This window comes from Trachypithecus francoisi, unplaced genomic scaffold (genome assembly GCF_009764315.1).
Source record: "Trachypithecus francoisi isolate TF-2019V2 unplaced genomic scaffold, Tfra_2.0 Lachesis_group0, whole genome shotgun sequence".
In the NCBI taxonomy this organism is placed as follows: domain Eukaryota; kingdom Metazoa; phylum Chordata; class Mammalia; order Primates; family Cercopithecidae; genus Trachypithecus; species Trachypithecus francoisi.
Genome location: NW_022681453.1, coordinates 48,476,477 through 48,501,223, shown reverse-complemented (window position 1 = coordinate 48,501,223; position 24,747 = coordinate 48,476,477). Strand labels below are relative to the sequence as shown.

Here is a 24,747-nt window from a genome sequence, read left to right as displayed (position 1 = left end):
TATTCTTTAGGTCCTACTGTTCCTTCTCCTCTTGGTTCAAACGTTACTTTCCTCAGCAAGGTCTTCCTTGACCCTCATCCCTAACCTCAAACAAAATTAGTTTCCTTATCAAAATCTTTCAAGCGCTCCTCACTTCTCTGCACTTCTCACTTGTCCCTCTCACCATTTTATATTTAAAATTAATGTCTCTTTTTCCTTTCCAATACTTGAGATACTATGAGACAAATAACATCATTTCTGGTTCTGCTGATCACTGTATCCCCAGAGCCTAGCATGGAGCTGATGAATGATTTAATGAATTCATCTCTCTTCAAGTAGGTTGTGTAACCGTACAGAGACTCAGTAACTGTTACAGTCAGTAGTAAACAACAGTAATGAGAGTAATAATGATAACAGCAGCCCTCAACTGAGTGCTCACTACATGCCAGGCACTGCTCTATGTATTTTATGTGCACTGTATTTTCCTAAGATGGCTATACCACAATATATCCTGTCTTGCACATTCTTCTCACAATATGACACTGACATCCCTTTCACTGAATGATGGCCTAGATTCCCTCTCCCTGAACTTGAGTGAACCTTTGAGACTGCCTTGACCAACAGAGTACAGTAAAAGTAATGCTATGTGACTTCTGAAGCTAGGTCATAACAACAATAAAGTTTTCACTTGTCTCTCTCCATACACACTCATCTTGGGACCTAGCTGCCATGGTGTGAGGAAGCCCAAGCTACATGGAGATGTTTCAGTCAACAACTCCAGCTGACGTCCCACCTGACAACCAGCAACTGCCAAACACGCGAGTGAGCAAGGTGTCAAGATGAGTCCAACCACAGTCACCATCTGACTACAACCCCATGAAAGACTCTAAGCAAGAAATAGCTCGCTGAGCCCTTCTGAGTCAACCTCCAGAAGAGCAAAAGAGAATAAAGTAAGTGTTGTGATTTGCTGCACAAAATACAGGTAACTGAGACATATTATCAACTCTCTTTAATTCTCACACCAACCACATGAGGCAGGTGTCACTGTTTTACAGACTAGGAATCTGAAGGACCAAGAAGTCAAGTAACTCGCCCAAGAATACACCATTTTTAGGGGGCAGAGCCAGGATTTAAATTTAACCCAGGCGCTGGCCTGAGACTACACTTTTAAACACTGCTTGTGGGCTCATTCAAAGGATCTGTGATTCTCAAACTGTGGTCTATGTACTACCTGTGAGAGCATCATCTGAGGTGCTTGTATAAAAAAGATGTTAATGTTAAGTGTTTAACATCTAATACTCTCTACTCTCCCCTTTAATAAAAGAAGAGCAGATGTCTTGGTAGATACTAAGAAAAAAGGTCTATAATCTAGCTGGAAGTAATACTTTTGTTTTCATCTGCCTCATTCTGATGTAAAATTCTTCTCTCAGGTGTTACCACCCTTGTTCACCTGCTGATTCAAGAGGCTAAATAATCCCAGAGTGATGGAAAAAATGGAATATTTATGCTCTTATTCTAAACATCCTCCATAATATTTCAATATTTCCTTCTAATAAGAGCAGAGTCCCAATTTTTCACCAAGAAATCTGCAAATCTAGGAGTAACCTTTAAAAACCATCACTTTTTCAGGAACTTTTCTATTTCTAAGTGACTTCCCACTCCTGGCCCTACATACATAACATTTGACTAGTCGTTCACCACACTGACATCTTCCTACCGCCCAGTTTAGATGCTTGCTCTCTGGCTCAAGAACACACTGCTGTGTGTGGCAATCACCTGAGGCCAGGCTAAGCATCACTTCTCTCAACACCAGGCATTACCTGCAATCTCTCAATGATATTCCGGTAGTCTCTGGAAGCTGCCAGAACAGAGTCCCTGCGTGCGGCATTGCGGGCTGAGAGCCGCCAGTTCATGGCTGTTTTCTGCACAATGTTGTGGGACTTGAGAAAGAGGTTGTTGACTTGGCTGTCCAGGTCCACGGGAATGGCAATGGCCCGGCTCTTGGCTGTACAGGAGAAAGATGAGTCGTGAGCCTACAATTTTTATGGGGGACACCCTACAGATGGACATAATGCCCTATTCACCATTGGGCAGGTTTTTCACACCCAGAATGGGCCGGCTTGCCTGGTATTGAGCTTAAAGACTGAGGAGCTCAAGTCAACTTTACCATCTTTTAGGTCAGGGTTTCCCAGTGTGAATTCTGGGGGTCAGCAGTTCTGAGGAATGTTAAAACACTCTCAGGTCATAAGGCTAGGGCATGTCAGCGTTAAAGTTCAATGGGTTTCCTCAATGAATGGCTTCTTATCGTCACTGAGGTGTTTGTGTATTTTAAGAATAATCAAGGCAGGGAACTCGTTTGGCCAATGAATCATTTGCTAGTTATTTTTCAGGTTTGTTCAACAATCTACAAAAATGCTGGGTTATCCCAAACATAATCCTTTTTTTTTTTTTGAGACGGAGTCTCGCTCTGCCGCCCAGGCTGGAGTGCGGTGGCCGGATCTCAGCTCACTGCACGCTCCGCCTCCTGGGTTTACGCCATTCTCCTGCCTCAGCCCCCCGAGTAGCTGGGACTACAGGCGCCTGCCACCTCGCCCGGCTAGTTTTTGTATTTTTAGTAGAGACAGGGTTTCACCGTGTTAGCCAGGATGGTCTCGATCTCCTGACCTCGTGATCCGCCCGTCTCGGCCTCCCAAAGTGCTGGGATTACAGGCTTGAGCCACCGCGCCCGGCCCCAAACATAATCCTAAAGGTAGCATTCACAATGGCATAAACTCCTCTTTCTGGATAGGTCCTTCTTTCTTCCTCTTAAAAAAGGAGAACTCCAGTCTAAATAAGCATGAGACAAACATCTTCCATGATGGAAGATACTCTACAGGACTCCTGACCAGTACTTGTCAAGACTGTCAAAGTCGTAAGAAACAAGGAAAGGCTGAGAAATGGTCACAGACCAGAGGAGACTGGGGAGACATGACAACCAAATGCAAGGTAGTGCCTGGACCAAATCTTGGAACAGAAAAAGGGTGTGACAAGGGACAGCAGTGGGAAAAGTGGTGAAATTCGAATCGAGTGTGGAGTTGAGGTAATAGCCCAGTATCAGGGTCAGTTTCCTAGCCTTGGCAAAGGTGCCCTGCTAATGTAAGATGCTGACAATGGGTGACAATGAGTGAGGGGTCTGTGGGAATTCTCTGTATTACCCTTGCTACAGTCCCATAAACCTAAAATTATTCCAAAATAAAAGATTTTGAAAAGGAAGATAATTAAGAGTAATAATCATTTTTTTTCCATATGGGAAAATGTCCAAAAAAGAACTATTTCCTGTCTTCAATGCTTCAAAACACTAGAAGCAAAGAAAATACTCTAGTATCTAAGTGTAAAAACAACGCCAACATCCTGAAAGAGGAATCTGAGAAGCAATTACTTAAATCCCATTTAAAACACAAACACACACACAATTTAGGGGGAAAAAAAACTATAAGCCAGCCAACAACTTTCTAACAGTCTAATACAGAACGTGGGAAATTTGGAAAAATACAAATAATAAAAAATTAAAAAGCAGGATGTACCGGGTACACTCATCACAGCTAGAAACTCTGTGCCTTGGATACTCATAAGCTAAACAACTAACACAGTGGACTCTGGGTGTGGTATCAGTCATGAGGAAGCAATCCCCAAAAGACACAGAGGTGACTCTGGGTAGTGCTGTTTTCATGTCTTACCATTTCACAGACATCAACTCTCCTTGTCTTTTTTCTTATCACCGCCAAGACAAACGGAAAGATTTCCCCTCTCTAATGAGCACTGAGCTGCTCGTCAAGTCAGCCACTTGCTAAAATACTAAACAAAAACTAACCTCTGTGGCAAGGACTTTCTCTTACATTTTCTTTGGCCTCAATAAGCAGATCTTTTTTTTTTTTTTTTTCCAACTTTTATCTTAGAACCAGGGGGTACACACGCAGGTTTGTTGCAAAGGTGTATTATTGCTTAACGCTGATCGAATCTATCACCCAGATAGAACACAGAGTACCCAACAGGTAGTTTTGTTTTTTTGAGACAGCGCTGTGCTCTGTTGCCCAGGCTGGAGTGCCACCAGTGGTGTGATCTCAGCTCACCACAACCTCTGCCTCCCAGGTTCAAGCAATTCTCCTGCCTCAGCCTCCTGAGTAACTGGGATTACAGGCATGCGCCACCATGCCAGGCTAATTTTGTACTTTTAGTAGAGATGGGGTTTCTCCATGTTGGTCAGGCTGGTCTCGAACTCCCAACCTCAGGTGATCCGCCTGTCTCAGTCTCCCAAAGTGCTGGGATTACAGGTGTGAGCCACCACGCCCAGCACCCAACAGGTAGTTTTTCAGCCCTTTTCCCTCTTTCCCCCTCTAGTATTCCCCCATCTTTACATCCATGTGGACCCAATATTTAGCTCCCACTTTTAAGTGAGAATGCGTGGTATTTGGCTTTCTACTTCCACGTTAGTTCACCAAGTATATTCTTTATGATAGATAATCGTGTATGGAAAAAGTATAGGATTATCTGGGAATTCCCTTGCAGGGCCCTGTTTCTAAGGTATAACACAATGAACCTGTCATGTATATATTTTCCAAAACCTAATTTATGACTGCAAAATGCCGCCACACCAATAATAAAAAGACATCAACACCGACCATATGAGAGTAAAGGAACTGGGCCACAGACTACTGAAATTAGGCAACAGGTCCTAATATAGATTATACATATCTCCCAAAGTATATCCAAACTGACTTGATATCTTACCTACACAATTGACACTTGCTGGACAGCCACTAAACAGTACTAAGAACTACACTTGTTTTGCTCTTCTTGTTACCTGCCTGGAGGACTCTCTTCTTAACTTCAGGAAGGAAGCTTACCTCTTTGCACAGCATTAATAGGGGGTGGGTAATGGGTCAAGTCATGGAATCTGATAAAGTCAGGATGAAGGAAAAAGAAATTTTCCTAACTTCCTTTCAAAGGCTGCCTATGAGAGGTGGTACAGGAGGGGAGTCACAGAGGAAATGGAGAATCATTTCTCCTCAAGGGGAAGAAGGGAGCAGTGCACCATTTCTGAGAAGGGGTGTTCCTTAGGATGTGACAGGTGCTTTCCAGGAAAAAGTTTCCATATGGTCAAGTGCATTTGCTGGATTAAACAAATTAGTTTCTTGAATGAGGGACTTCCCAGGGCCTTGAATAAGCTGTGTGTATCATGACTTGCCAAGAATTGCCTAACAACCACGGAAGCTTGTTCTTCGAGGCCTATCTGACTTAGGACTCACTGGCTCTTCCTTTGGGAAATGCTGGCTTGGTAGATAAAAAAAAGAAGCCCAGTAATCAAGAAGACCTTGGTTCCAGGTCTGACTCTGAAACTTCCTGTCTGTGTAACTTTAGAAGAGTTGTAATGAGTGCTCAATAAATGGCAGCCTTACCACTGTCAGACAATTCATTTTCATCACGTATATCCAAACTGACTTAGTATCTTACCTACATCAGACAGCACCCGAATACAGCTCTCCACGGAGGCTTTTTGGCTTGGCATTAACCAGTTGCAGTGGTAAACTCTGAACACTCCTTGCAGCAGTTGCACAAAGACAGGCTGGCGAGTCTGCAAGAAGCCGAAAGAGGCAATGTGAAAAACAGACTTTTATTTATAGACTACTGATGAGCTGATCAGAGACAGACATTGTCTTGAACCACGGGACCCCAGACCCGAGATAGACATTGTTGTTAATGGACCCTGAGGCAAGTGTGAGAGGGGATGCCTGGATAAGAGCTAAATTCCATAAGTTACCTAGCCAAGGGAGAGCAATTCAGAAGCATTTTAGGGCAATGCATTAACTTGATGCTATTTTAACTAAGTTTGAGCACGAGAAGGAGCAATGGATCCACAATTCAAAGACTGGTATTCTTATCCAGTTACCAAGCAGCTGCATGACTTTAAGCAAAATTACTTCACCTCTCTGAACTCCAGTTTCATCCAACGTATAAAATAAGTGGATTGAGGCAGATGGACCCCAAAGTTCCTTCCAGACATTCTATCTATTGAGTAGAATCCATATTTTTAATCGGCAAAAACAAACTGATAAGTGAATCTCACCTAGAATGCTACTTCTTTATTTCTGGCAAGGTCCTCAACGACATAAAGAGAATTCAGATGGTTACTCTTTATAAATATTCATTTATTATGATGAGTACTTAGAAGTTACATGAGAAGATTTATTCCTTTCTACAAAGGTATAAATTTGTACTCATTTTAAAGTAAGAGTACTCAAACATCCACTGAATCAATTTGACACTGACTTTCTGAGTACATGAAAAAATTATAGTTTTGGTCTCCATTAAAAGGGTAGTTTTGGACCAGCAAGGCAAAGATAGATAACCACGTATGCTGCACTATTCAACTTGTCTTTCATTTGACAGGAGACAACTTGCATAGCCCCTCTAAAAACAGTGGAAGTTAATATAGTAAAGAAAAAAGTATTGAAAACCCCAGAAGAGGTCTCTGAGATGAAAGAAAATAGAAAGTGTCAGGGGAAAAAGGAAGTCTATTATAAGAAAATAAAATAGATTAACTAAAACTTCAGAACCTCCCTGATAAACGTGGTTCAGATAACTTTCATTTATTAAGGGCAAACTATGTGTGAGACATTTCACGTATGATCTCATTCAGGCCTCAGTGAACAATTCGGTGACTTGGAATTACCTTCCCGTCACACAGGAAAAACAAAGGCCCAGCAAGAATAAAAGAAATTATCCAAAAGAAAAGAGAAGTGATGGCAAAGCAGGAAGTGAACTGCAAGGGTCTCTCTGATGGCAAACCTCCATGTTCTTTCCATGAAGTTCACCTGGGAGCCAGAATCTCATTGCCTTCTTTCTGTCCTACTCCCTGCAGCCACCTAAGATAGTAAGCTGTGTTCCTAATAGAGGACAGGAGCAGAGGGAGCCTGGCAAACTGGCCGGGGGAACCTAGAATTTAGTCCGAGTTTTGTGGCTGCTTGTTAGCTCTGAAGCTAATTCAAAGGGCCCAATGAGAATGGTCGTTTACCCCAAGCACTTCCTACATGCCAAGCTCTGTGCTAAGCACTTTATACATATCTCATTTAGCCTTCACCATCACCCTGTGAAGTAAGCAGTCGCATTACTACCTGCCCTATTAGCCAGGAAGTGCTGGATTTGGGATGGGAACCCAATAGCCCAGGTCAAAGAAAGAAGTATCCCTTGACTAAAATAACTCCACTGAACCGTATTCCTGGAACACCTGCTCTGCCCCTATTTGACACCTTGGTGTACAAAAGATGATTAAAAGGATAAGAGTAGCTGCCTACTAACTATCCAAATGTAACAGGCAATCAGGTGGGATATGGTTTGGCTGTGTCCCTACCCAAATTTCATCTTGAATTGTAGCTCCTACAATTTCCACATGTTGTGGGAGGGACCTGGTGGGAGGTAACTGAATCATGGGGTGGGTCTTTCCCATGCTGTTCTCGTGATAGTGAATGAATCTTGCAAGATCTGATGGTTTTATAAAGGGGAGTTTCCCTGCACAAGTTCTCTTCTCTAGTCTGCTGCCATGTGGGACGTAGCCTTCACCGTCTACCATGACTGTGAGGCCTCCCCAGCCACATGGAACTGTGAGTCCACTAAACCTCTTTCTTTTGTAAATTGCCTAGTTTTGGGTATGTCTTTATCAGCAGTGCGAAAATGGACTAATACAGGTGACATCAGCTCACTCAACCTCTTGGAAGAGCAAAAGAACATGATGGCCCATCATCAGCTTTTTTCCTAAAATCCTCCCCTTTCTTCATTCCTGAGGTCCCACAGACTCCCAAACCGCATCCTGCCTGCATGAAAACTCCTGACCTTCCTCTGCCTCTTTTACATCCCATCATCCATTATTTGTGGCCTCTCCAGGTCCCTTTTCGTTTACCACTTCATTTTCCTGGCTAAGGCTTCAACCAGTACATGTTTATCTCTGATCTCTACTGCTCTCCTGAGTCTAATTTATTCATTTGTTCAATAAATTAGCAACTTGTTGTCAGTCACAACGCCAGGTACAAGGGATAGACTAGTATATGAGATGATCATGCATATAAGGCATAACTTTGTCCTCATGTAGCTTATACTCTAACAGAAATAGTACAGGCTACCATTTATTAAGCACCTACTCTGTGTCAGGCACTGTGCTAGATGTTTTATAAATGTTATGTCTAGAATTGGAGGGCAGGGAAGGAGAAGACTGAAGGACCAAAAAAAAAAAAAAAAAAAAAAAAAAACCAGAAAAGATTTTAAGGAGAAAATCAACAATTAACAGAACCATCCAATATAAGAAAATATCCCCAGGTACTTCTTTAGCCAAGAAATCCCATCAAAGCTATCTTCCACCAAGAGAAATGTATCTTTTATTAATGCTTTGCAGACCAGTTCATTTACAGTTGCTCACACCCAAATTCACATCTTGCCCAAATGCCGAAGGTGTATCATGAACACTCTGCTTGACGTTGGTATTTATTACCTGCAAAGTTGTACTCTGGTCTGAGAAGGGAGAGCTGAAGAAAGTAGTAACAATACTCATGACGATTTCGGTGACGTACTTCTCCAAAATGGAGTCTGCATGTTTCCTGTCACTAGTGTTGTTACAGGCCTGGAAGGTAAGTGGGTATATGTTAAGCATGACACCAAAACCTACACCAAACATTAAGAAATCTGCGACTCCCTCCTGTGGGTTACTTTTAACAAATGAAAGGTAAAGGCCTGCTGGCCAATATTTCTCCCCTTAAGGAATCACAATAATAAAATATAAATCACGAAAAAAAGGAAAGCAGATCAGCTCAGACAACATGAAGCAAAATCACAAACATTAAAATGGGTATGAGACCAACAAGGCCACCACTTGCAACTTCCTATGTGTGTCTGGAAAATCCAAAACCCCGAAGGGCAGTAAGAAGCACAGTCACTACAGGTGTCTTAAATTTCCCCTAAAAGAAAACTGCTCTCCTGAGTAATCCATTCCTCTGGTCTAGACCATGGTTTCCTTATCCAAATAATCAAGACAGTCAAATATGTTACTGAGGTCCTATGGACCTGACCGTCTCCAATCCTTTTTTTTTTTTTTTTTTTGAGACAGAGTCTCACTCTGTCACCCAGGAGGGAGTACAGTGGCATGATCTTGGCTCACTGCAGCCTTCATTTCCCAGGTTCAAGCGATTCTCGTGCCTCAGCCTCCCAAGTAGCTGGGATTACAGGTGCACACCACCATGCCCGGCTAATTTTTGTATTTTTTTTTAGTAGACATAGGGTTTCGCCACGTTGGCCAGGCTAGTCTCAAACTCCTGGGCTCAAGGGATCTGCCCACCTAGGTCTCCCAAAGTACTGGGATTACAGGTGTGAGCCACCACGCCTGGCCTGACCATGCTCCAATCCTACAACAATCTTCCATTCAATTAAAATCTTACCAATACACAACATTGTTCAAAATAGCAAGCCATATTTCAGAATAACTGACTATACATGTTTTGGGGTGAGGAGACACCTTCAGTTTCACCCATACTCTACTTAAGTCTGCCGCCTAGAATAAGATTTGCCATGGAGAGGGTTAGCACATTTTTTAAAAAATCAAGTTTTATAATTTAAGATATAAAATTGCTTATACTGAAAAGAATGAAGGACATAAAAATCAAGTGTTCTTAAGAGACTCTCATGTTCTGACCTTAAAACTAGACAGTCTGAGAACATATTCAAAGAATGAAATTAATAGCTGATTTTACAGCATTTCTAAGTAATTTAATGCAAGGATCGGCAAAATAAGGGCCAGTAATTATCTTTATAAAGTTTTATTGGAACACTGCCAAACCTGCTTGCCATGACTACTTTCATGCTAGAAGGGCAGAACTGAGTAGTCATGAAAGAGATGAATGGCCCACAAAGCTGAACATATTTACTATCTGGTCCTTTACAGAAAATTTCAGAGCACTGATTTAAAGAAATAAATCAGGCCTGCCATTCCAAGCCAAAATCCCTAGGCTAATGGGATTAAAAAACTAGGAGGAGTTTGAGATTTTTAAAAAAATACGTCTGTGAAACCAACACCTGACCAAATATTATTAAATAGGGTTCTCATTCAGAAGGAAAATAAGTTCTTACAGGCTCCTTGTCTCATACTAGCAATCATACAGTCAAGCAGAAAATACCACATTCTAGGATTCTATAATGCATCTTAACATCACAATGTTTCTGAAATTGGGATGTATGTGACAATTATCTTCTAAACAATCTTTTAATCTACCCCGTTCCCCCAAATCCACCATCACAAAACTCATATTAAATCTGTGGTATGTTTTGCTATGTGGCAGTCTTGTGGCTTTCGCATGAATATTAACCTCAATGCAAAACCAAATCAAGTATCTTGAAGGCCACTCTTGAGGCTGAGCCAGGAAAGCAATAAATGGAAGGTGAAGAGTTTTGCAGAATCCTCAAGACCAGATTGCAGGAGACAAATGCTCAAGCTCAGGGAAGTGCCCTTCAAGCACAGACATATTACCAAGGAAAATAAATCCTTAGAAATTGAATTTTAATATGCCCAGGTTATAATTCATCAACCAATCCACAGGGGTGACATGAAAACCAGAAATAACCTCTCTTCCGTGAAGCTTGATAAATAACATCCATTTGTGGCTAAGAGCAAAAGATAGGAAGAATGGCCAGGTGTGGTGGCTCACACTTGTAATCCCAGCACTTTGGGAGGCTGAGGTGGGCAGATCATTTGAGGTCAGGAGTTCGAGACCAGCCTGGCCAACATGGTGAAACCCTGTTTCTACTAAAAACACAAAAATTAGCCAGGCATGGTGGCAGGTGCTTGTAATCCCAGCTACTCGGGAGGCTGAGGCAGGAGAATTGCTTGAGCCCAGGAAGGGCAGAGGTTGCAGTGAACTGAGATTGTGCCACTGCACTCCAGCCTAGGTGACAGAGCAAGACTCCATCTCAAAGGGGGAAAAAAAAGGAAGAAATGAGACATGAGAAAAGAGTCACAAGTGCCTCTGCATGCCACAAATTAGAGTAGAAATGATGCAGCTGTTTTCTTCATGTGTGCACGAAGATGCTACACACACACACACACACACACACACACACACACACACACCTCTCACTCTCCAACTCTGCCTCCTTAGTTCCAAAAGGCTTACCCTGCAGATGTCTACAAGGAAATTCTCAAACAATTTCCACATGTGATTGCTGGTGTAAATCTCCTTCATTTCCACCTCTGTGTCCACATAGCAGTGATTCAGGAAGTTAATGTATGCAATTTTAACCTGCAAGATAGAAAGAAGCTTTTCTGAAAAACCATCTTGGTTTGTATGGAATTGATTAGCTGCTTCAACTTCACAGCAAGAAGGACAGATCAAAATGATCATCCCATTCCCCACTGCCAAGTCTTACTTCTATGATTTTCTGACATTTGAAATTCACAATTATAAAATCCAAAACCATAAAGCTTTTGGAAGAGAATATGTTCATGACCTCAAGGGAAAGAATGAGGTAAAACCTCTGACCATAGAAGAGGGACAAGTTTGATTACTTGAAATTAAGAATTTCTGTTCATAAAAAGGCACCACTGGAGAGTTAAATGGGCACAAGTTGGGAGAAGATACCTGCAAGGAATGTTCCAATGAAGAATGTCCCTACATCTGTGCTTATAAGACAGACATCCCCAGAGAAAAGGAAGGCAAAAAACTGGATCAGATATTTCTTAAAGGAATATCAAACATCAAACACACACACACACACACACACAGAGCAAGGGGCTCAACTTCAATTAGGAATTAAGGACACAGACATTAAAATCACTATGGTTAATGAAAACATGTGTCTATACAAAATCCTGTACACAAGTGTGCACAGCAGCACGATTCACAATAGTCAAAAAGTGGAAACAATCCAAATCCCCATCAACTGACTGATGGACACACAAAATGTGGTGTATGTACAGAATAGAAAATTACTCTGCAACATAAAGGAACGAAGTGCTGATACATGCTAAGACTTGCGTGAGCCTTGAGAAAAATCATGTAGGTGAAAAAATCCAGTCGTAGGCCGGGCGCGGTGGCTCAAGCCTGTAATCCCAGCACTTTGGGAGGCCGAGGCGGGCGGATCACGAGGTCAGGAGATCGAGACCCTCCTGGCTAACACGGTGAAACCCCGTCTCTACTAAAAATACAAAAAACTAGCCGGGCGCGGTGGCGGGCGCCTGTAGTCCCAGCTACTCGGAGGCTGAGGCGGGAGAATGGCGGGAACCCGGGAGGCAGAGCTTGCAGTGAGCCGAGATCGCGCCACTGCACTCCAGCCCGGGCGACACAGCGAGACTCCGTCTCAAAAAAAAAAAAAAAAAAAAAAAAAAAAAATCCAGTCGTAAAAGACCACATGTTGCATGATTCCATGAAATGTCTCAAATAGGCAAATCCATATATTCAGAAAGATGAGCAGTTGCCTAGGATTGGGGGGTTGGCAGGAAATGGGAAGTGACTGCTAATGGGCATGGGGTTTCTTTTTGGGATGATGAAAATATTCTGTAACTATATTGTGATGGTGATTGCACAACTGTGAATATATTAAAAACCACTCAATTGTACACTTTAAACAAGTGAATCATATCTGCAAATATCTCCATGAAGCTTCTAAAAATTAAGCTAGTATGCAGTACTATTATACAACCATCAAATTGAAAAAATAATAATAAAGGATCTGATGATAGCAAATGTTAGCAGGGTTGGGAGGAGGAATGTTAACTGGAGCAACTATGCTGAAAACAACTGGACTGTGTCACATCAAATTGAAGAAATGCACCGCCTATGATCCAGCACTTCCACTTCTGACTATCCACACACCCCGGACAGAAGTGTACACGTGTGGGCCAGGATGTATGCATGATCCTAACAGCCAAAAGCTGGAAACAACTAAAACGAGCATCAGTAGAAGAATGGAAAATCCTACCATGGTGCCATGATAGAAAGGAACGCTTCAAAGCAAAGGAAATGGACACAGCTACATGTCAGGGTGGATCAACCTTAACAACACAGAGCTGAACTTAAGAAGGCATGGAATGATACACAGAAGAAGTCCAAAACCTCACAAAACTAAACTATATTGTTGAGGGATGTATACAGAAAAGCAACTGCAGGATTACATAAAAGTCAGCTTGTGGTTATCCTCAGGAGACAGCCCTTGGGGGAGGTGAGGACAGGAAAGGGGAATGGGGGAGGTTTTTGCATATTTCTTGACCTGGGTGGCAATGACAAAGCTGTTCTCTTTATAATTGTTCTATTGTTCCTTTAGTATACAATTGAGATTTATGTACTTTTTTGCATTTCTGTTGGATTTCAAATAAAAAAGGGTAAAAAACAAACTAATGCTTGTTATAACACTATGCTTCTCTCATCCCTAATGCTAGTTATAACTCTACCTTCTTTATCCATAACAAGAGAAATGTAAATTAAAACTTTGTTGAAATGACCATTTTCACCTGCCAGATATATGAGAATCCAAAAGTTTGGTAATATACTGTGGCCAAGACTGTGAAAAAAATGTAATCTCATTGCTTTCTTATTACAGCGATTATTCATTACTATCTCATTATATCATAAATTAGTTAAACACAAAGGGCCATGACAGTACATCCATACAATGGAATTTTATGCAACTGTAAAAACAATCTGGCATCTCTTTATGAACCGGTATGAAGAGAAGTTACAGTGTTAAGGTACAGAATTGTGTACCTAAAGTATCATCTTTTGCATTTAAAAAACGGGGGGGGGGAGTAAAGTATATATAATGTATGTGTTTATGTGCAAAATTCTAGAAAAATACACAAGAACATAATAAATTATTTTCTGTAGGGTGGGTGGGAAAACAGATTATAAGACTTTTCATGGTTTACCCCTAAATTTACAGTCTTTGATTTTTGAACTTTTCAAAGAGTATGGTCAGGTACTGAATAATGACATTTTGGTCAATGATGGGTCTCATACACAACAGAGACCCATAAGATTATAATACCCAATTTTTACTGGAACTTTTCAATGTTTAGATACACAAATACAATTGTGTTATAATTGTCTTCAGTACTGAGACAGCCACATGTTGTGCATGTTTGTAGCCTGGGAGCAAGAGGCCGGACCATACAGCCGAGGTGTGTAGCAGGCTGTGCCATCTAGGTTTGTGTAAGTGTGCTGTACGATGTTTGCACAATGAGGAAATCAACTAAGAATGCATTTCTCAAAACATATCCCCACCACTAAGCGACACATGACTGTTATTAGCTTTTCAAAAAAACCTAAAAACAATATATATGTGTCATATATATTTAATGTAATATAAATGTGTACTACAAACTATTACACATTGTAAAACATATAATATATATTTTACGATATACTTTATATATCATAAAATATATACTTTATAAATCATAAAATATATACTTTACAATCCATTTTTTCATTATTAATCAATATAATCTATGAGTAGGAAGAAAGGAAGCCTGGAAGGATTAACTTCAAAACTTAGGGATTCATTATTATTATTTTTTAATTGATTGTCTGTAGTTCCTAAATTTTTTGTAATGGCCATTATTTCTGTAGTAAGGGTTTTTGTTTTAAAGAATTAACTTACTAAGTCTTAACAATCATACGATCTAGCTCTCAACCTACTTTTCGTCACATTTTTGAGAAGTTCATTCGGGTCACATCCCCTTTGCTCAACAAGGCTAAATTAGTTCCACAGAGCTGAAGCTTTTTTCCTCACTCTTCTTAAAGATACAGAAGGAATGACTAACTTCTCTCGTGTTCCTTTTATGCAAAACCAATGCTCGAGAACATGTTTTAGGGAACTGAAATCCCACTACAAAATGAGCTGCAGCTTTCAGAACCGTTAGGGCTCCCCAAGGCCAGCCACCACGACGTCTCCCAGTGAGCCACGACAGAAGGCACCACAAAGGGACGAGAAGGGCACAGCCAGGCGGGGCTTGCTCACCTCAGGGATGCAGTCCTCATGGGTCACCACGCGAACGATGTCATCCAGAGGGAGCAGGGAGTTGCACTTGATCTCTGTGTAGACGTTCTTACCCTCCGTGCACACAGCCAGAAGCTCGACCAAGTGGATGTGGTACATGAGAGGGCTGTTCTCATCCATCCGATCCCGCTCTGACCGCATCATCTGGATCAGAGTCTGGAAAGAGGCTCTGTCGTTGTAGAACACGAGGACATCCTCTCCTGAATTGACCAGCTACATAAAGAACAGGGTGGGTTTAGATTACAAGCTTGCAGGGGTGGGGCAGCGTGAAAAAAATCTATTCACAGAGAAAGAGAGAGGTTCTGTTAGCATTTGTCTTCCCAAATCAGTCTTACCTATTTTGACTTCATTCATTTATATAACTGAACAACTAGAAATCCTCAGCATCATAATTTTAGTCCACAGATACAGAAATACCACACTGGCCCTAAAAAGCTATTAGGGGGAGAGAAAGTCTGCATACCAGCATTAATGTATCAAGTGGAAATAGAGATTGCAAGCTTGCACTTGTATTTCCAAAACTACCAATTAGGCTATGATATTTCTTTTTAAATGTTTCCATCTTTTTTTTTTTTTTTCCCAAGATGGAGTTTCACTCTTGTTGCCCAGGCTGGAGTGCAATGGCATGATCTCGGCTCACTGCAACCTCCGCCTCTCGGGTTGGTTCAAGCAATTCTCCTGCTTCAGCCTCCTGAGTAGCTGGGATTACAGGGATGCACCACCATGTGTGGCTAATTTTGTATTTTTAGTAGAGACGGGGTTTCTCCATGTTGGCTAGGCTGGTCTCGAACTCTCAACCTCAGGTGATTCACCTGCCTCGGCCTCCCAAAGTGCTGGGATTATAGGTGTGAGCCAGTGTGCCCTGCCTCCATCTTATTTTTATGCTTTACAATGTATCCCCTTTACAATTCTTTCATCTGCCATCTTATCTCTTCAATCACAAATTACTTTTAATTAAGATATGCCTTCCTCTCCACACTTACTCTTCAAAAAGTTGAGGTACTCCTGTTTATAACTTGTCCCCTAAGATGTGGCTTCTTGCAAATCTATTTAAGAATAAATCAATTTCATCAGCAGTACATGAAGTACAAAAGAACTGAGAGGGCTGGCACAGAAGTCAAAATAAACATGGTCAATACTTACTAATGACTAACCCTTATGAGCTCTAATTATTAGATGCCAGATACCAAGATAAACTCTTTAGATGAACTTCCTAACTTCACTGTATCTCAGTTTCTTCATCTGTGAAACCGGGACAAATACAATAGCTAACTCACAGTACTATGTATATTAAATAAATAATTATAGACAAATTGCTTAGGACTGTGCCTAGAGTATGGCAGCCTTCCAAAAAGTGTTAGGCATTAATGTCATCATTATCTCATTTACTCCACATATCAACTCTTTAAAGTGAAATCTGCTGTATCTTCATTTTATAGAAAAGTTCACTGAGGAGTTGAGAGGTCAAGTAACGTATCTCATGGCACCCTTCGGTGAAGGGGTTCAGGTGACATTTGTATCCCAGGTTGAGCCGATTCTCTCCTTTTTTTTTTTTTTTTTTTTCTAAGAGACAATGTCTCATTCTTTTGCCCAGGCTGGAGTATAGTGGGTGCCATCATAGCTCACTGCAACCTCAAACTCCTGGGCTCAAGGGATCTTCCTCTGTAACTGGGACTACAGGCACATGCCACTACACTCAGTTAATTTTTTAAATTTTTTGTAGAAACAAGGGTCTTACTATCTTGCCCAGGCTGGTCTCGTACTCCTGGCCTCAAGTGATCCTCCTGCCTCAGCCTCCCAAAGAGCTGGGATTACAGGCATGAGCCACCATGCTGGCCCCAACTCTTAATCACACTACCCTCCCTGCCAATGGAACCATATACATAGACAAGATTGTAAATCAAAGTGAATCCGTAATAAACCAAGTAAGACTTTTCCTTGATTGCATAGACCAACTGCTCCTCAAGAAGCATCAGGCAAAATTTTTTCAATCTAATTAATTATGTGAAAAATTTTAAAAAATTCATAATCCACAAGAATGGAAGTTGTTCTGGCTCATTGGGTCCTGACTACATTTTATCTCCATTCCCTATAATTCAGTTCCTTATTCCTCTTTCTGTCCCCTGTCAGAAAAATCCAAGCCATCCTTCCTTAGAGCAAACTGGTTGCTATGAAAGATCAGATCAGATTCTTGCCTATATCTACAACTTAAGTTCACACAAGAGATGACACACACATATGCACACACAATTACTTTCTGTCCTTCTGTATGGCTCCTGAAGAGGGTGCACGTTCATACAGATAAGATTAAATAATTTTAAAATTTCTACAGAACACCAGATGGAGGTATATAGAATACATAACAATCACCTCAGCCATAACCATGTCTTGGCATTTTTTAATAAATTTCCCTTCTGCCTTGACAATTGTCTGTAAGAACTTTATATACTGGACGTTCCGACCGTGAGTCTCTATGCAGTGAACGAAGTGCTGAACGACTCTCTCGTTGATCTCACTGCAAAGCTGGAAATTGTTCATGAAGATGTGCTGCATGGTTACTGCCTCCAGGATCTGACACAAGAGTGAGGAAAAGAGCACAGGGACAGGTCAAAAAGCTGATAGAACAGATTAAAAAGTGAGAAAAAGAAGAGTTCACTGAAAACACACACAAGGGAAGCATTTAAACCCATGAAGATAGATTTCTCTCATTCTTGCTTCTGCACTACCTTTTTAGTAAGCTTTTTCCATTGACATATAAATAAACATACAGAAAAATAAACAACTCATTAGCATTCAGCTGAAGAGATTACAAAGGGACCTTGAGCACCCAGATCAAGAAACAAAACAGGTCTCCTTTATGCCTTATCTCACAATTTAACTACTATTTTGACTTGTATAACTAGATTAGTTTTGCCTGTTCTTAAACCTCTTGCACTCTTTTTCACTGATATATAAGTTGTATTGCATGAATATATGACAATATCTTTATTCTATGGTTGAAGGACATTTGGAATAGGATCCAGTTTTAATAGATAGAAACATTACTAGTATTACAAATACTAGAGTTGCTGTGAACATTCTTACAGATGCCTTCTGGTGTACTTAAACCCATACTTCTGTTGGGTCCAAGAATAGAATTGCTGGGTCACAAAGTATGAGTATGTTTGGCTTTAGAAGATACTGACAGCTTTCAAAAGATGTTAACAACTTGCATTCTACATTCCAGCTGTTCCTATCCTTGTCAACACTTAGTATTGTCAGTCTGTTAAATTTTAGCCACAGCTTACTGTGGCTAAACATAACTTAATTTGCATTTCTCTAATGTCTAATCATGCTGAACACTTTGTCACATTTATTGGCCATTTGGATATCCTCTCCAACAGGGTGTCTGTTCAAGTTTTTTGCCTTTACATACTTATTTATTTACTTATTTGAGATAGAGTCTTTCTCTGTCACCCAGGCTGGAGTGTAGTGGTGCAATCTCGGTTCACTGCAACCTCCACCTCCTGAGTTCAAGCTATTTTCCTGCCTCAGCCTCCAAGTAGCTGGAATTACAGGTGCTCACCATCATACCCAGCTAATTTTTGTGTTTTTAATAGAGACAAGGTTTCACCATGTTGGCCAGGCTGGTCTCAAACTCCTGACCTCAAGTGATCTGCCTGCCTTGGCCTCCCAAAGTGCTAGGATTATAGGCACCAGCCACCACACCTGGCCTATTTTTAAAACGTCAACTTTTCCTTAGTGACTTTTTTGAGTGTGTTATGTACATTCTGGATACGAATTCTTTGTTGAGAACGTGCATTGCAAATGTCTCTTACTCTCTGCCTTGCCTTTGGATGCTCTTAATGGTGTCAGTGGACAAACAGAAGTTCTTAAAATAAGTCCAATTTATCAATTTTCAAAAATAATTAGTGTTCTTTGCATACCTTGTAAGAAAATTTTGCTTACCACACAGCCATGCATATTACCTTCTAGAGGGTTTATTTTTCACTTTTTACCCATAGTTATTGAGTTTTACGTTTGGGGTGAGGTGGAGGATTTAATCCTTTTATCTTTTGACTTTTCTTTCTTTTAACATGACACCAAGGGAACACAGGTTGACTATCTCTTATCCAAAATGCTTGGGAGCACAAGGATTTCACATTTTGGATTTGGGAATATTTGCATTATTGTCTCCTGGTTGAGCATCCCAAATCCAAACATCTAAAATCTGAAATGCTCCAATGAGTATTTCCTTTGAGCATCACACTGGCACTCAAAAGTTTTGAATTTTGGAGCATTTCAGATTTCAGATTTTCAGATCTGGGATGCTCAACCTATATTAATCCTACAATTCAGCACTCCTTTTTCTGGAAAGTGTTAGCAGTACTACTGAGTGAGTGTGCGCATGCACAAAAATGTCCTTTGCAGTACTGTTTACAAAGCTAAAAATCAGACATTGCCTAACTGTCCATTAATATGAGAATGGTTTTTTAAAAGTTACAGCCATTCTATGGAATGTCATTCAGCCGTCAAAAGAATGAGAAAAATTTATATCTCTCTGATTTGCAAAGGCAGCCATAATGTGGTAAGTGAGAAAAGCAGAACACAAGACAATGTGTAGAGTGCATCATTTTTCTTTACAAAACCCATAATACATTCAATATACTTTCAGAAATATATTTAACAAACTAAGATGTTTTATAGATATGTTTGATATGGAGACACTATATATGTATATATAGTCACAGAAAACTCTACACATGACCTCAGGAAGATGTGGCAGGAGATTCAGCACTTCTGTATTGCTGAAGTTTGATACAATGAAGGACTTGACTAGGAAAATAGAGATATGTATCTTATCTTACTTTATCCATCTCACCTTCCTCCTTTTCCCCTCCCCAACTCCTGCCATTTCATCCCCAAAAGATGAGTATTTATGTCCTCCTGATAAGTGATGAAAATGTTCCCCTTTGGAATGAATGTTGCATTATAATAAGCCCCAGAAGCCACAACAGCCAAAGAACAAGCTGTTCCTCCTCCCTCTTCCCTGCCCTCCTCCCTCTACAGATTTGCAGACTGGCCTCAAGTCTTACCCCTGGGTTGAGAAACAGGTTTATGTGTTTATGTAGCAAAGCTTGATTCTGCTGGTTGCCTGCACAGAAATTCTGCAAAAATTCATGAGCCAGCCTCATTATCTCTTGCATCTTGGTATCTTCGGCCTGTGTGGGAGGAGAGAGATAAAAGCACTGATTGCTGGGCCAGGAGACCAGCTTCTCCTATACCCAACACCTCCTGCTAACGTGGGAGTCAGAAGGTGTTTACTGGGGGCCTGTTGTGGGTAAATATTGAGGGGCTGCACTGCTGACTCTGAAAAGAAGCCAGTAACTTGTCTATGCTCACTGATGAAAGTGAAGATCTTATTTGGGTGGGAGGGAGCACTGCAGAGTGAAGGCTAATAGAAGGCATGCACAAGTCCATTATCTAGCAAGGACTGAAACTTCTGAATCCCCTACTTCTAAAGACAGGGACTGGCTGGGCACAGTGGCTCATCCCTATAATCCTACCCCTTTGGATGAATCACTAGAGGGCAGGAGTTCGAGAACAGCCTGGCCAACACAGTGAGACCCCCATCTCTAATAAAAAATAAAAATAATAGAAATTTTAAAAATACACAAAGGGACTGACAACAGAACAGGGGCTGACTTCCTCACTGATGCTGAGTAGTCATTTTCCCTCTTGGGTTCACCTTTTTAAGTTGTCCAACCTATTAGACATTAACTTTTGCCATCAGCTCACATGGCAAACTGGATATCTCCTTAGATTATACATTAGAGCAACTGTGCCTGCCATAACTCCTTTATCATCTCAAGTACAATTTTTAACCTCAGACTTAGTTTTCCCATCTGCAAAATGGTGATAATACCCTCCCTGGCATTTCACATGGTTGGATTATCTGATTCACACATTAATAGCATAAACTCAGTATTTGTAGAGTTAAATATTCCATAATAAGCCAATTCTATGAAACCCATGACCATTGTGTCCAATTCTAAACAAGCATTTAAGAAAGTAAAAACAGAACAAGAATTTCTAAAATGGAAATCATCCTTCATATTTTATAGCCCACAATAGTCTTCCTAAATCTTCACAGCTATCACCTCATTTCAGAGGCAAGAGAGGATAGCAGGTAGGAATGCAGGTCCCCAAACCGGACTACGTTCCTCTTATCCCAGATCTCCAACTTCCTGGCTGTGTGACCTGAAGCACATTTCTTAGCCTCTCAGTGTCGCTGTTTACTCATCCATGAAAAGGAGATAACAAAAGTGCACACTTCATATGATTGCTATGAAGATTAAATGAGAAAAGTCACATGAAGTGCTTAGACAGTGATTACTCTGTAAATGTTAGCTATTGGTTCCGGGCTAGACTGAGGTCACCAAACTTTTTCTTAAAGGGCAAGGCAGCACATACTTTGGGCTTTGGGCTTTGTGGGCATAGAGGGAATATCAAGGACGTTATATAGGTACTTATGTGACTATTTTAAAATGTAATAACCATTCTTAGCTGATATGCTGTTCAAAACGGGTGGTGGATTAGATTTGGCCCATGCCTGTAGTTTGCTAACCCCTGGTCTAGAAAAATAATTCTGTGATAAAACAGAGCTGTGGGAGGAAGGTGAGCTCCCAGCTTTGATAATCAAACCAAAACAGAGGAGAATTTAAAACGACATTAATAGCAAGTCCCAGGACAACATAATGTGGATTACATTTGTCCCTTATTAACAGGAGGAGTGGTGAACCTTCTAGCTCTAAGAAATCAGAGGGCTTGGGACAGACAGCCACTGCTGGTTGACAGCAGTAACCTTAAATAGTTCTACATGCCTCCAGTTCTTCTGTATAAAAGGAATCTGCTGTGCACAAGCTAAGTGAAGAACCTTTGTGGTGTGAAGTGGATTTTTCCAAGGCAAGCAAGCCCCAAAGACATCAAGTCACAAGAGGTTACCTGTGGAGGATTCCCCCACCATTCTTTGGAAGTCCGTGCCCATCCAAAAGTAAATAAAAGCGTGCATGTGCACACACACATATACACACACACACATGATATTCTGCCTTTGAGTCACCAATTCCAACCACATCTGGTTACCTGTAGATTAATCCTGCTCTATGAAGGCATGACACTCATTAGGGAAACTGATGATATTATGAGACAACACTACGGTCAGTAAATGACCCCCTCGCATTCCTTACACACGAGGAGGTAGATCAGCTTGTTGGTTCTAGTCTAAATGATAGGCAAAGTTTGGATGATATGCACATCTGTATCAACTGCAAGTTAGCTATGTATTATACGTATGACAGGGATTACGCTTGGACTGTATTTGTAGCTATTGAAAGGCCTGACCTGCCCAATTCATATGGTCCCCATGACTGAGGAGGAGGTTCCTTTTGCAAGAAATTTCCTAGAATGAAAAGCGACAGGCACAGGGAAGGCAGCAGGCCCCAGCTCCACAGTGAAGTGGAGTCAGCTTCAGTGCACATAGCTGTGCCATCCATGCAAGTTACTGAACCTCTCCAGCTGCAGCTCTCTCATCTAAAATGGGGCTGAAGATAGCACCACCCATCTCATCCATGTGTCTTGAGAGATGGCATGAGCTAATAATATGTATAAAGGCCTCTGCATAGCACCTGGCACCCTGCAAGCACCTAGAAATGAGCCTTCATCAGGTGACTCTTCTCTAGCAAATCAGTCTCTCTAGCAGTTAATAGTCAACTCAAGAGACCTGAGTCTGAGCCCTTTACCTCTAAACGCCCCCCCAAGCCTCAGTCTCCTCATCTGTCAAGTGGGCACCACACAAATACCCCAGTGGGTCTTGTAGGCTTCAACGAATGACTTCATAAGCATCTTGTCAGCCTACATTCACTCAAAGCACTGTCAGCCTGCTCCTGCCTCTGTAAATCAAATATGTATCAATGACAAATACTTATGTGAAAAATTAGAGGCAAAGTACAACTTCCAACAACAGAAAAGACCTACATCAAAGCATCACCTGATAAATCCAAATACTTAAGCAGATGTCAGCATCTTAGTGAGGACCTCAAAAGTGGGCACATCCCATGTTCCCACATGCACTTAATAGCTGGTGTTACTTAAATTGCTTGAGTCACATTGCAAATGAAATTGAAACACACCAACAGGTGGGTAGACAGAGGTCTAAGCTCTGACACAGACTAAGATGTCTCTATCCAATGTGGCTTGGGAGTATGGAGAATAAATGGACTCTCTTTCTTTACAGAATCTTAAAACTGGGGATGAGGATTATTCATGGGTGACTGCACTTTATTTTTCAGATGCTCTGTTTCATATCAATACCTGAAATTGCTTTGTAGTCACAATAGTCACACTGGATGCATTTCTTCACCAACAATATCCAGATGTGAAGGGTTTGGGGAAACCCAGGGATCCGCCCCATCCTGGGAGCAGCTGCTGAGCGTGAGGCCTCACTCACCTTCTCATAGGGAATCTGCAGCAGCTCCAGCACCACGGCGTGCGCGCCCATGTTCCGCAGCAGACGCTGCTGCTGCTTCCTGCTCTTTCTCACCGAGGCACTCTCCTGAACACAGAGTTTGCTGAGCCGAATCAAAATCTAGTAGAAAGAAAGAAATCAGTCTCAGAAAACTAGGAACTACAGCTGGAAAAAAGATTGCAGGCGGTGGTGGTGGGCAGGGAGGCAAAGGGGATTATAATGCATTAAAAACTACAACGAAATTCCTTCAGTATGTGGCATTTCTGTTGATTCCATCAAGCCAAATCCGTAAGACTAAGGGCACGTCTTTCAGAATAAGCAGGGGATAATGGCTTCAACAACCAGTGGGACAAGTTTCAGAGACATCGCTTAAAATGGAAATGACCTGGCATCATTGCTGAGACCCTGGGAAGAGTTCGTTCGGGGGTAAAACACACAAAGCTCCCAGCCTCCCAATTGAACCAGCTTACGCAAAGGTTTCTAAAGAACTACAGCTCTCAGTGGGGACGCTGTGTGCCAGGCACTTAGATGACCCCTGACAGTTTTCTCAATTAGTCCTTCCTTCAATTGTAAAGCTTCAGAAATATGTGGTGCCTACAAAAGGTAGCACCTATAAACAGTGAGGAAGCTGAGGACACAAATAATAATAAGAACAGCTGGGTGTGGAGCCCAGCTCTGATGGCGAAACCCATGAGCTTAACCTCTGAGCTCTACTTTCTCCCTGTTAAACCACACGAAGAAAAAAGCTCAAATGTGTGTACTTTCAACTTGACTATCACAAACTAAAGCTCCTTAGAGAATTGATAAAGAAGGGAAAAACGGTGGTGGGGGAGGAGCTTACCTCTTTGACCACTCTGTAGTTGTAGCTGCTGGTGCTTTCATGCTTTTGTGACTTGTTATTTCCCTCCTAGGAACCAAAGTGAACACAAATGTGATCTGTACAACTCATGGGCTACTGTCAGTTTGTTACAGCTAGCATCAACCTTTATGAAAGAAAGGGAGTTCTGCACTGTTTTCCAATAGTCATGCTGGGTTTATGCCCCACTCATCTACCTACTTGCTATGGGTTTCCTTGGGAGGGGATAGTGGGCTGGGCCACGGCTAGAGAACAGGTCGATTCCCAAGTGGGTCTGTAAGGGAAACCTGGTGCCAATTCACTCAATGTCGAAGTCTCTTCTACAGAGTCTGAGGCTGCA

At 41.4% G+C, this 24,747-nt stretch overlaps 1 protein-coding gene across 11 annotated transcripts in view; it reads right to left on the bottom strand.

The window, feature by feature from the left end:
- ITPR1 (inositol 1,4,5-trisphosphate receptor type 1) overlaps positions 1-24,747 on the bottom strand; it is a 356,972-nt gene that overhangs the window by 143,684 nt on the left and 188,541 nt on the right. For all 11 annotated transcript variants that reach the window (XM_033210504.1, XM_033210510.1, XM_033210513.1 and 8 more), the window contains 9 exons: positions 24,393-24,458; positions 23,534-23,671; positions 20,121-20,246; positions 17,416-17,616; positions 15,007-15,258; positions 11,166-11,291; positions 8,498-8,626; positions 5,470-5,590; positions 1,800-1,984 (listed from right to left, as the gene is read on the bottom strand). In XM_033210504.1, coding sequence (XP_033066395.1) covers positions 1,800-1,984; positions 5,470-5,590; positions 8,498-8,626; positions 11,166-11,291; positions 15,007-15,258; positions 17,416-17,616; positions 20,121-20,246; positions 23,534-23,671; positions 24,393-24,458 — 1,344 coding nt within the window. The remainder of the gene's footprint in view (positions 1-1,799; positions 1,985-5,469; positions 5,591-8,497; positions 8,627-11,165; positions 11,292-15,006; positions 15,259-17,415; positions 17,617-20,120; positions 20,247-23,533; positions 23,672-24,392; positions 24,459-24,747) is intronic.